The sequence below is a fragment of the Diospyros lotus genome, chromosome 13 (assembly GCF_014633365.1).
Source record: "Diospyros lotus cultivar Yz01 chromosome 13, ASM1463336v1, whole genome shotgun sequence".
NCBI classification, from domain to species: Eukaryota; Viridiplantae; Streptophyta; class Magnoliopsida; order Ericales; family Ebenaceae; genus Diospyros; species Diospyros lotus.
This window is the reverse complement of record NC_068350.1, coordinates 18,559,261-18,572,456: the sequence shown is the minus strand read 5'-3', so window position 1 is coordinate 18,572,456 and position 13,196 is coordinate 18,559,261. Positions and strand designations below refer to the sequence as shown.

Here is a 13,196-nt window from a genome sequence, read left to right as displayed (position 1 = left end):
CCACCAATGAGAGAGAGAAGAATAGCAGTACCTTGGCCATTGGGGGAGCTTTCTGCCCATGGCTCCCAGAAATGTACTCAATGTTGACATAAATTGGCGCAGCATACCTAAATTAATCGTAATCAGTGGGGGAATAATTAAATTAACCTTGGGAATGTCAAGCCTAAGTCTATAAATTTATTATGATAGCCACAAGAACTAACTGGGATTGAATAATCCCCTCAATTCTTCTAGTTTTGATGATACTTGTCCCTAGTCCAAATAAAGGAGGGTGGCATTGGGTAGCTAACAGCCAGCATAAGACTCATCAGATCAAGTATCATGAATTCTAAGACAAATAAGAAACAAGTGCACACAGAATAAAGTTGGATTAGCACCTACTAAAGATAAGATGTGGGAGTTGAGACAAATATGGTTTGTGCATGTGAGACGAAGATCAATAAATGCACCGATGAGAAGACTGGAAAGTGGATGAAATGAAGAAACTTTGTAGTAAAAAATGGAGAGAAGACTAAAGAAAACTTGGTCAGAAACCCTTAAATATGACATAGGATATAATAGCCTTATAGAGAATATGGCCATAGATAGATACGGTCGGAGGCCTAGAATTCACATGGACCCCACCTAGTTGGATTAAGGTTTACAATTATTGCTTTAACAACAATGAACTCGTCCAAAAAATCTTTGGTGTTCAAACAAATTATAGTATGGTTAACTCAATTCAGAAAAGTAAAACTTTTCCAAACAAATAAGATCACCAAAATAATAAAGAAAGAGATACAACAATTACAGCAACATAACATGTGGTGAGAATCTAGAAAAGTGCCTTTTCTGGAACAAAAACGCTTCCATGGGTGTTTTGTGGTATTTTGCCAAAATTACAAAAGTGTTTTTACTAACAGAAAAAGTTATTTTTCTGCTGTGAAGCAGAAACAAAAATTTGGAGCTCTTCTATGAGGCAAAAACAAAAGTGGAAACTAAAACTATTTTCAGAAAAAATTACCCCATCAACATTTAAAATTGCAAAGATTACACCTATCAAATAATATTAATTACATAAACATTTTCATTAATACCTTTTAGACAATTTTATTGTTCAAAGCACTTTTTCACATCATTGATCAAATACATCTAGCAACACTAAAAGCATTTCTCATATGATCAGGCCAAACACTAAACTAATTTTACTTAAAAGTGATTCTTGAAAAAATGTTTTTAACAAGAGTGATTCTCACAATAGTACAAATTTCACAGCAAAGCCAAACAGACACTTAATCCCACTAGGTGGGATCAGCTACATGGATTATAGTTTGTCCATCATCTCTATCTATGGCTATATCTTCTGTAAAGCCAACAAAGAAAGACATAAATGCATGAAAAAATGACATTAAGACAGCATAGTTGAACACCAAAGGTCAAATTGAAAACTTGTAATCGCTCTAGTCCTAACAAAGACACCCTATAACAACAACAAACGGCAACAACATATCCAACATTTATCCCCACTAAGTGGAGTTGGCTACATGAATTCTAGACTTCCATGTATTTCTGTCTTTTGTCATATCTTCATTTAGGCCCATACACTTCATATCAAACTTTATTGTCTCTCCCAAAGTCTTTTTGGGTCTACCTCTACCTCTTTTTTTGACTAATTATTCCATTTCATCAAATCTCCTCACAGGAGCATCTCTTGGTCTCCTCCCCCACATAACCAAACCATCTTAGTCTAGTCTCTCTCATCTTCTCCTCGATTGGCACTACTCCTATCTTATTACGAATAATCTCATTTTTAATTTTATCTTTTCTTGTATGGCTACACATCTATCTTAGCATCCTCATCTCAACTGCACTCGTCTTTTGTTCATGCTGGTATTTGACTGCCCAACATTCTGAACCATACAACAAAACTGATCGTATAACTGTCTTATAGAATTTTCCTTTCTGTTTTAATAGGATTTTACCATCACATAACATCCCCGATGCATTACCTGCCTTAATTCTATGCGTGACATCCTCGTGAATTTTTCCATCTTTTTAAATCATTGATCCCAAATATCGAAAATGGTATTTTCTTTGTAAAATTTGGTCTTCCAATTTTATTATAACATCCTTTACTCTTGCATTCTTACTAAATTTATATTCCATATATTATGTTTTCCTTCTACTTAATTTAAATCCCTTAGATTCTAAATTGTTTCTCCACAACTCAAGCTTAGTGTTCACTCCCTCTTTTGTTTCATCCACCAACACTATGTCATCTGCAAATAGCATACACCATGGCACCTTTGTCTAAATGTGTTTAGTGAGCTCATACATTACTAAAGCAAATAAGTATGGACTTAGTGCAAAACCTTGATGCGGTCCTACTGTAATTTTAAACGGTTCAATATCCCTTCCGCATGTTCTGACCCTTATCTCTGCACCGTGATACATATCCTTAAGGGCTTGTATATAGGCTATTCAGACTCCTTTTTTCTCTAAAACCCTTTATAATACTTCTCTAGGGACCCTATCATAGGCTTTTTCTAGATCTATAAACACCATATACAGGTCCTTCTAATGATCCCAATACCTTTCCATTAAGCACCTCAGTAGGTATATAGCTTCTGTTGTTAACCTACCAGGCATAAAACCAAACTAATTTTCTAAGACATCTGTTTCTTTTCTGAGCCTCTGCTCTATCACTCTCTCCCAGAGTTTCATGGTATGGCCCATTAACTTAATTCCTCTATAATTTTCACAGTTTTGAATATCTCCTTTGTTCTTGTATATAAGGACCAAAATACTCTTCCTCCACTCATCTAGCATCTTTTTTTATTTAAGAATCGCGTTAAATAATTTCGTTAGCCAGGAGATGCCCTCTTCTCCCATGCATTTCCATACTTCTATTGATATATTATCCAGTCTCTCTGCCTTATGATTTGTCATCTTTTTTAATGCTTGCCTCATTTCATTTGAACTTATACGTCTATAAAATGTATAGCTCACGTTCCTTTCAGAGTTACTAAGATGTCTCAACCTAACTCTTATGTCCCCACCATCATTGAATAATTTTGTGAAATACTCTTTCCATCTCTCCTTAATTGCTCCATCATTCACTAATACATTTTGGTTTTCATCTTTTGTGCATTTCACTTGGTTTAGATCCCTTGTTTTTATTTCTCTTGCTTTAGCTAATTTATATATATCCCTTTCTCCATCTTTTGTATCAAGTCATTTATATAGATTCCCATATATTTTTGAGCTTGCTTCACTAACAACACTTTTTGCTGCCTTTTTCGCTTCTTTATAATTTTTTAGGTTTTCTTCATTATTGCACTGATATACAGCCTTATAGCAAGTTTTCTTATTTCTAATTTTCAATTATACCTCTTCATTCCACCAACAAAACTATTTAAGGTTTGGGGCTCTACCATTTGTCTCTCCAAGGACTATCTTTGTCGTGCTTCTCAAGGAAGTAGACATTTCCCTCCACATTTGGTTTGCCTGTCCTTCTCCATTCCATTCCCTTCTACCCCTTAATTTTTCTTTAAAGATTAGTTATCTCTCCCCTTTTAAATCTCACCACCTTATTCTTGGATTTTATTTTATGTGATTTTTTCTCTTCCAATTTCTTACTTGGACGTCAAGTACCAAAAGTCTATGTTGAGTAGTCACACACTCCCCCGGTATCACCTTGCAATCCCTACAACATGACCAATCCTCTTATCTCATGAGGAAGTAATCTATTTGGGTGCTTGATGTGACATTTTTATATGTGATTAAGTGTTCGTCCCGTTTTTTAAACCTAGTATTGGTTATGATGAGCCCATATGCCATAGCAAAATCTAGAATAGACTTACCCTCATTATTAATTTCCCCAAATTCATACCCTCCATGTATCTCTCTATAGTCGTTTTCGTCTCTACCCACGTGACCATTTAAATCACCTCCTATAATCACTTTCTCTCCTCCTGGTATCATTTGTATGAGTCCCTCTAGGTCCTTCCAGAACTTTGTTTTTATCTCCTCACCTAACCCTGCTTGTGGGGCATATGTACTAAAGATATTCATAGTCATTCTTCCTAGACCAACCTTCACCATAATAATCTTATCCTCTATTCTCTTTACATCCACTACCTCATCTACTAAGCTTTTATCCATAATAATCCCCACTCCATTTTTCGCTCGATCATTTCCTGTGTACCATATTTTATATCCAGTTTCTAATAAAGTTTTTACTCTTTTTCCCTACCCATCTCATCTCTTAAAGGCACATAATATTAATCTTTCTCCTAATCATCACATCTACCACTTCCATAGCTTTGCCTATTAATGTTCCTATGTTCCATGACCCAATCCTTAATCTATGATTTTGGTTTTGGCTTTGACTTTGAATTTGATTTTGTTTTTTATTTTGGTTTTGGACTAGTTTCTTTACCCACATCTGTTCAAGCAAATGCAAGGACCCTTGCTCATTTGTCACTACATCCGGGCGCCGATGCAACAGCCCTATCTCACTTTACACTACACGCAAGCAGTGTAGCGCATCACTATGAAGGGTTATACCCCAACGATTTTTCATAGTTTGTCTAGAGTTCATGTTTTGAATCCGACTAGATTTTACATTGGCTGTTGGCTACCTAACACAACCCTCCTAAGAGAAAAAATCTCCCGAACCTAAAAATCACCTACCAGCCTCTAATCAGGCACTTTCATAAAAAATATGAAAAATAAAAAAGTAGAATGTGATACATCACACTACAATCAATATACCTAGAGGACTAGAATGGACAAGCAAAGATGAGTTCCGCTACAAGAATGGTTAACCACTCTAATTTTACAGAATTTCCTGCTCTCTCAATTGTAAAGAACTTCCTTTTTAATTAATGAGTGCCACATTTTTTCATGAAGGAAAGGTCAAACATTGAAAGTCATCAAACAACAAGACAGTCAAAAAACTTACTCACGGAGCTATGAGATGGTGATGGAATTAAAATAACACAATAATTAAAATGTATTTACTTAACAGCATCAATCAAACAACTCTTTTAACAGTAGATTTGTGAAGTTAGGTAGCCAGTCTTTTATGTTATTAGGGGATAACTATTATCAAGATAATTAAGTGAGAATTCTATTTACTTGGTAAGTGGGTAATGTAATTATATTATATGTCAGGTTCCTAAACCTTACCTAGGGTTCTGAAGAAATTAGGAAGAAATCAAGAGAAAGAGAATCGAGAAAGAGGGAGAAATCAGAAAGAACAGAGAGAACGAAAGAAAGATGGGGGAGAAAACAGAGAGAAATTAGGGAGAGCATTGAAGAGAGAGAAGAATTCAATCTGTTATTACTCAAAATTCTCCCAAAACAGTCTCGAATAGCTTATTTAGCTACTCTTAAAGACAGTTCTTTCAGTTACATATTGTAACTGAAAGTTTACAGCTGTCAATTAGCATAACAGAAGTGTAACTGAAAGTATAAGGCAATTACTGTATTAACCCTAGGGTCTTGACAATATATAATTAGGTGGAAGTCTATGGGCATGATTATAAATTGTAAATATTCAGCATTAGTACAAATACAACCAGAGACATCCTAGATGGTTGTCTAGTCTTTATCCCGCTCTATGGAAACTTAATATGGTAGCAGAGCTATAGTTCTAAGAGATTTCAACTATTGTTATATGTGTTTCTTCCACATTATTTCATGTTGGATGTGCACTCTTGTTTTGTGTATTAGAGTTAAACATAAGAGAGTGTTGGGAAGCTTGCTGTACATGCACCTTTCTCCTAACTTAAAACTTTTGGGGCTAAGGTGACTTGACATATTTAAACTGTAAAAAAGGACAAAAAGTGTACCAAGGTGTGCCAACATCACTGTCTATATAATTTGGACAAACAAGATGATCTAAATGATTTGTGAATAAATAAATACTTATAATATGTCCTCCTATTTAGAAAAATATAATCAACAATAAACTTAATGCAACTTACGTTATGTCAGATAGACGACATTTGTGGGGACTGAGCTTTTCAGTTATACCATCAATTATCATTGAAGGTTCACCAATCCAAACATCTTTGTACCTGTAACAAGGAAAAAAGACACATACAAGGAGAAGATAGCAGATGAAAGGAAATAGTGATAACAAATAACTTCTATCGATTATATCTATAAAGCGAAAGCATTTGAAAGATCAAAAGTTACTGATTACATTTAGGTTATTATTAACTGGGCAACAACCTCCTACTTCAAGTGGGAATGAAGAAGATGAGAGTAACAATCAAGGATGAAGTGAAGAAAATAAAGTAACCACTACTAATTGCTATGTAGTGAAGCAACTCTTAACACTGAGGGATACAGGCAAATTTGGGTTTGTAGCTCCGAAAACTTTGGATTGATGCAGTAAAAAAATTCAAGTTTCATAAAGAGGAACACGCAATCAAGAAATGAAAATTTTACCTGAGGTAGATTGTTGGATCAACTTTTGATGTGATAAGATCATTGGCACGGACAATTTTTTTTATTTCAGTCCCAACAAAGTAATTAAATGAGTCCAAATGTTGCTTAACCAGCCCTCTCACCTACAGCACCAAAGACAATAAAACACTTAAGAAAGCACATTTCTATCACCTTGCCAAAGCATCATATGTGACACATAAACTTTGAAGCAAATTATAGTCTTAACTCCCCCGCCCCCCCCTCCCAAGCCCCACACAAACAAAAAATGAAAAATGAAAAATAAATAACAAACAAATAATTCTTTACTATTTTAAGTTGAAAGTGTAATATTTTGGCCGTTAAATCCTTTGATAGTTAGCACAACACGCTAAACAGATCCTATTTTGCAATTTTTGTCCTATCAAGGGTCTGATTTCACATATTGCAATGTATGCTCAACAATTATCTACACAGAGCCAGTCAAAAAAAGACCACATAGAAGAAGGTTGCTTTTGATTGCTAAACGCCCACATAAGACTGCCAGCTCTCCTGGGAAGGTGGATCCCAAGAATTTATGCATAATGATAGCATACAAACAAAAAACTAGGCACAAATATATTCAATTGACAGGGAAGGGACCATTAGTTTTCTCCTTCAATTTAGACCAATATTACCATTACCAAGCCATTATTAACTCCAAAAGCACATCTGTTACATTATGAAGAACCTCATAGAAAAATCAATGTTCAAAAAAGTGAATACCTTCAAGAACTCAGGAAGGAGTTGGAATTTGTCAACTGCAGATTTTACTGGAGCAGCCAGGAACTGCTTGTCAACATCCAATCTAAACTCAAAGCACATAAAATAAAAAAGAGTGACTTTCGACAAACTAGTTAATCAGTGCACGTGAAAATTAAAGAAAAGGAAAGGTAAAATCTATATGGGCAATCATAATATACATGTTTATATATAATAAAGAAAAACCGAGTGACAATTCAGTAAATAAAAAGGGCCCTGAATAAAATCCAAAACTTTGGAACAGTAATATGAGCATACTCTCGTTTTTGGCTGCCAGGCCCAACATATTCTTCTCTCACTCCCATGACAGAACAAATCAATCTCGCTCTTGCTCTCCTCTCTAATTCAGGGACTGCAATAACAACCGAAATAGAGGCACTATAACCAATGATACCAGATATACGCATAATATGACGCGGGAGAATTTTCAAATACTATAAGGACACTACATACAATGCACGTGTGCATGTATTTTATTACACCTTGCAACTCAAATTTGCAGCTTTATTTGTTTAACCCTTAAGCATTACTAGGCAGCCAATTTGTATATGCTTTGCGTGAAGAACAAAAGTAAATTGACTGCTAATTTTGGAGTTTTGAATCGACGGCGGCACCGAGCAATCGGAGTTGTGAATCGAATCACGGAAACGGCGGTACCGAGCACTTAAACGTCGATTCGTGTTTGGGAATCGACGGCGGCTCAGCCCAGTTTGTGGTTGTGAATCGACGGTGGCACCGAGCAATCGGAGTTGTGAATCGACGGCGGCACCGAGCAACTAGAAACCGGGTGGCAAGGGGGAACGATGGTAGGGGGATGGCCAGAGACAGACTAGGGCAGAAAATTAATATATGCTAGTTAGAGACGGAATTTATTCCGTCTCTAAGCTCTTTTATTTTCAACTCATTACAGAACGGCCCGAAATGTTATCAAAATTATAAAAATAACCCAAAAAGATTTTTCAGCATTTAAAAAATGTTGAAAGAGTGCCTTCAAGATATTTCCGTGCACCATAACTGCCAAGCTCGAGATAAGATCAATTTACACCTAAATAAATAGGTTCTTAAGCTTAAATACTCATATAAAGAATCCTTTGCTAAAAATAAGTATAATTATTTATATAAAAAATAAATCTATACATTAACACTCACAAAAAAAAGTACAATAACTTAGCAAAAAAAAGGTTAGGATCTTGTTTAGTTTTAAAAAATATTTTCTAGTTTTATATTTTAAGATTTTTTAACATTTTATGATTTATTTAATTATATACCATTCATTTTTAAGCAAATTTAATAATATAAAAAAATATTTTTAACTTATAATAATATAAGATGTTTCCCTCCTTTAACCTTTATTGTGTTTGCTAAATTATTTTTTAAGTAAAAATCAGAGGAAGCCCAATACATATATCTTTGGCAAAACCAACACTTTCTCTCATATAATCTATGGACACTAACCCAATCATGCAATCAAATCAAGCTAAGTAAATCCAAGTTGAAAACCTATGCCCGTGGCCCCTATAGCAAATGCAATACCTATTGCGTTGTCCAAGATTCAAACACTCAAACTTGGTATACCCAGCACCTGAATCACATGCAGTCAACCGCTCGAGCTATCTCGAAAAAATTTGTTTGCTTATTTTATCATGCACAGCTTTGCAAATATGAAATCATCATATGTCTGAAAACATGATGAATTAAGAATGGGTGAATTAAGTGGTTAAATTTTTTTGAACTTCTCGCTTATTTTATTTGATTTCTAAAGAAAATTATTAATGAAGGATTTTTATTAAAAACTTTATTTTATTACACCTTATTGATTAGATCAATTGAGTTATTAATTAATCAATCTTAAAATATTGCAATCGATTTATTTAACTAATCTTGCAAAATTGAAATCAACGCAATAAATAACAAAGCAATAAAGGAATATGAACGCAACGATATATAATGGCTCAGTGTATCTCATACACCTAATCAATGCTCCCAAGATTTAACCATCCTTAGGGTTCCACTAAATCCAATCAATGTCAAGGTTTTCCCTTAACTTACCTTGGAAACTAAATCAAACACACATACACGCATAGATATAAATCCAAATCTAAGCAGCCGATACAAGTCACAATCGAGTTTAAAGGTTACAATACTTGTCCACACTTGGACTCTAAACAATCAATGAATATTAACATTTACAAGACAATATTAAATATGATAAATATACCCTCATATCAAATGAAAACAAAGAGATGAATATTCAGCACTTCGATCTCCAACAATGGTAGGCTTTTCGTTTGATACGGAATCGAAAGCATAAGCCTTGAGAAGCTAAAGATCTTTGAGAGAGTTCTTCGAGTTGTTTTGAGATTTCAAAACGACATAAGTGCTTTCGTTGACATGCATATGATGTATATATAGGGGCTAGGGCAACCTACATAACGTTTAAAAAAATTTGGTCGCAGAACAAATTAAGTGGACTTAGCCTCACGGTGAATCGAATTATTTTTTGGCCTAAGTCGACTTATTTTACAATAAATAGACTTGTTTTCAATTAAGTCAACTTAGCTAAAAATGCTTCTATGTCGAGTTGACTTAGACAAAACCTATATAAAACATACTCTCTATCGAGTCAACTTATCTACGATTAAATCGATTGATTTGTCCAATTTTTGAAAAATAATTTTTAACTTATTTAAAAACTCCTAGCAAGATGAACTTAATAAAAACATTAATTTTTGATAATACTAAATATATAATAAATATTTTGAGAAACATTTAGGAGCCTTAATTTGCATATTCAACAATTGAGTATTTTTGTAATTCATCAAAACACCAAAATAAATTTAGGTACACTAAGTTGGCTCAACATTCTCCTCATTTTTTTATGATGACAAAAACATGATTTATTTTGGTGGACAAAAAATATATTATGATATCTCTCTTAATCATATAGAATAAACTCCCCCTAACTAAAAACACTTGAAGCATAGAAACCTTGATATATAAAAAATATTTCGACTAATAGATGCAAACGAAGTAGAGAAAAAATAGTAAAATTCTAACTTGCAGAACTTACAAAGATTATTTATGCTGCGGATCCTTCTCCCATTTTTTGTCAGAATAAAAAAAAACAATAGGTAAACAGAGAGAGTATAGTAAGATTAGGAAAATATGCCAAAAGAATAGTATCTATATCACTAGCATGATGCGCAAAATATATGCAGACATAATTGAAAATAAGTCGACTTAGGCCCAAAAATAAGTTGACTTGCAATAAGGCTAAGTCCACTTAATTTGTTTCGCGGCCAAAATTTTTTAAATGTTATGCAGGTCGCCCTAGCCCCTATATATACATTATATGCACATCAACGAAAGCACTTATGTCGTTTTGAAATCTCAAAGCAACTAGAAGAACTCTTTAAAAGATCTATCGCTTCTCAAGGCTTATGCTTTCGATTCCGTATCAAACGAATAGCTTACCACTGCTGGAGATCGAAGTGCTAAATATTCATCTCTCTGTTTTTGTTTGATATGAGGGTATATTTATCATATTTAATATTGTTTTATAACTGCTAATATTCATTGATTGTTTAGAGTCCAAGTGTGGATGAGTATTGTAACCTTTAAAGTCGATTGTGACTTGTATCGGTTGCCTAGATCTGGATTTAAATCTAGGCGTGTATGTGTGTTTGATCTAGTTTCCAAGATAAGTTAAGGGAAAACCTTGGCGTTGATTGGAATTAGTGGAACACCAAGGGTGGTTAAATCTTATGAGAGTTGATTAGGTGTTTAAGATACACCGAACCACTATATATCGCTGTGTTCATCTTTCTTTACTACTTTGTTATTTATTCTGTTGATTTCAATTTTGCAAGATTAGTTAAATAAATTGATTGCGATATTTTAAGATTGATTAATTAATAACTCAATTGATCTAATCAATAAGGTGTAATAAAATATAGTTTTTAATAAAAATCATTCATTAATAATTCTCCTTAGAAATCAAATAAAATAAACGAGAAGTTCAAAAAGTTTTAACCACTCAATTCACCCCCTTTTGAGCTAGGTTGCATGAAAACGAAAATGAGAGGCGTTTCCGATAAAAAAACGGAAATGCAGAAACGATATTTTTCTAAAAAAGTAAGAAACGAAAACGCGGGATAAACTGTAAATTTAAAAAATATAGGGTTTTTTTTGTAAATATAATTTTTAATACAGAAAAAAATAAAAAAAATCAAATATAAATAATAAACATAAGTTACATAATGTATTCAAACAATCACAAACATAAAGTCCACAATACATTCAAACAACTATCAACAATATTTAAAAAGTTCTATTATTCTTACATGACTTAGTAATTAAAAACAAACAGTGAATTTAAATAACCAAATAAAACATAATACAATTAATAAAAGTTCATTAAGTTCATCACTCTCTATTTCTATAGACTGGCTAATATCTTCACTTTATAGTACGAACTCTAACTCTGGTTTATCTAATGAGAGATTAGCAAATTCGAGAACACCCACATCTTCTATACTCCCAAATTCATCTCCACCTACATCCCACATATTTGTCTTCTCATCGTAATATTGGGAGGTGCTTCTCGATAAAAGACGAAGATTGTTATGAACAAAGACTAAATTCTCTACACGTTTTGGAGTTAATTTATTCATTTTAAATGAATGAATGAAAGAATAAGTACTCCAATTCCTTTCAGAACAGGATGAAGAAGTAGGTTGTCCAAACACCTTAAAAGCTAACCTTTGAAGCAAAGGAGCACGTGAACTATAACATGCCCACCACTTCCTAGATTCCCTATCATAGCTATTCAAGATAGCATTTGGGGTCTCCAAATGGCCCACTTTTGAGAGAAAAATCGACAAACTCATCATCAACAATAGCACGCTTATCTGGATTAGGAAAAAGTCTCCTAAAACACTTCATTCTTTGTGTGGAGACATCTCCATCCATATGTGGAGGCATTCTACCTTCTTTTTCTTGAAGCCATTTATCACTATAATACCTTCAAAAGACAAAATCAACAAAAAATAAAAAATAAAAAAATAATACATAGAGTATTGAATTAATAAGAAATAGAGATTGAATTTGAAAATTACCTTGGGTTCAAAGAATGAGCTAGGCAATGTAATGGAGTGCTATGTTTTGTCCAACGAGCAAAAAGAATACGATGAATGACATAAAAAATGATGAAAAATCACTTGGCAGCTTGCCTTCATGATCATAAATAACCTTCTTCATGTTGAAAATCATAGTATCCCACATCTCATAGACCAAATGAAGGCATGGTTTGTTTGTATCACAAACTCTAATCATATCATAAATAGGTGCTGTGAAAGCGAGAATATAATTAATTTTTTTCCAAAAAATCTCATTCACAACCAATTCACAAACAAATCAAGCTTTTCCTTGGTCATCATCTCAATATTGTGCCCATTCATCACTCATAACCATTGCTTCAAGTGCATGTCTAAGAAGTTTAAATCTTTTAAGCATAACAATAATAGAAGCAAATCGAGTGTCAGCAACTGCAAGCAACTTTAAGGAACTAAACCAATTGAACATAGACAATCTCATTGAATGATTCATTATAAAAAAATTTATGACCAAAGAATCTCCATGCACTTCATTGATCCAATGACACTTATCATATGTCTCTTGATAACTTTCTAAATTCCTAGCTGCACATGTATTCTTCAAAGCAAGATTAAGTGTATGGATAATATAAGGAGTCTAATAAATATGAGAAAACATACCCTCAATGATTTCTTTAGCTCCCTTGCAATTAGCAGCATTATCAATAATGATTTGTATAACTTTTTGGTCACCAACTTCATCTATTACCTCTTTCATCAAATTAACAATAAATTGTTTATCCTTTACTTCACCTGAACAATTCACAGATTTGATAAGCATTGGACTATTTTTAGAAACAACCAAAAAATTAATCAAGGGTCTTC

At 33.5% G+C, this 13,196-nt stretch overlaps 1 protein-coding gene across 3 annotated transcripts in view; it reads right to left on the bottom strand.

Moving 5' to 3' along the window:
- Positions 1–8,024, bottom strand: part of LOC127787935 (DNA-directed RNA polymerase III subunit 2) — a 125,502-nt gene extending 117,478 nt beyond the window's left edge. For 2 of the 3 annotated variants that reach the window (XM_052316017.1, XM_052316020.1), the window contains exons 1-6: positions 7,701–8,024; positions 7,477–7,570; positions 7,183–7,264; positions 6,442–6,563; positions 5,973–6,065; positions 32–107 (exon numbers count right to left, since the gene is read on the bottom strand). In XM_052316017.1, the coding sequence (XP_052171977.1) occupies positions 32–107; positions 5,973–6,065; positions 6,442–6,563; positions 7,183–7,264; positions 7,477–7,523 (420 nt within the window). In that variant the 5' untranslated portion in view covers positions 7,524–7,570; positions 7,701–8,024. Of the gene's footprint in view, positions 1–31; positions 108–5,972; positions 6,066–6,441; positions 6,564–7,182; positions 7,265–7,476; positions 7,571–7,671 lie in introns of all 3 variants that reach the window. The other variant, XM_052316019.1, reaches the window with a different exon arrangement.
- Between the last annotated feature and the right edge of the window lie 5,172 nt (positions 8,025–13,196).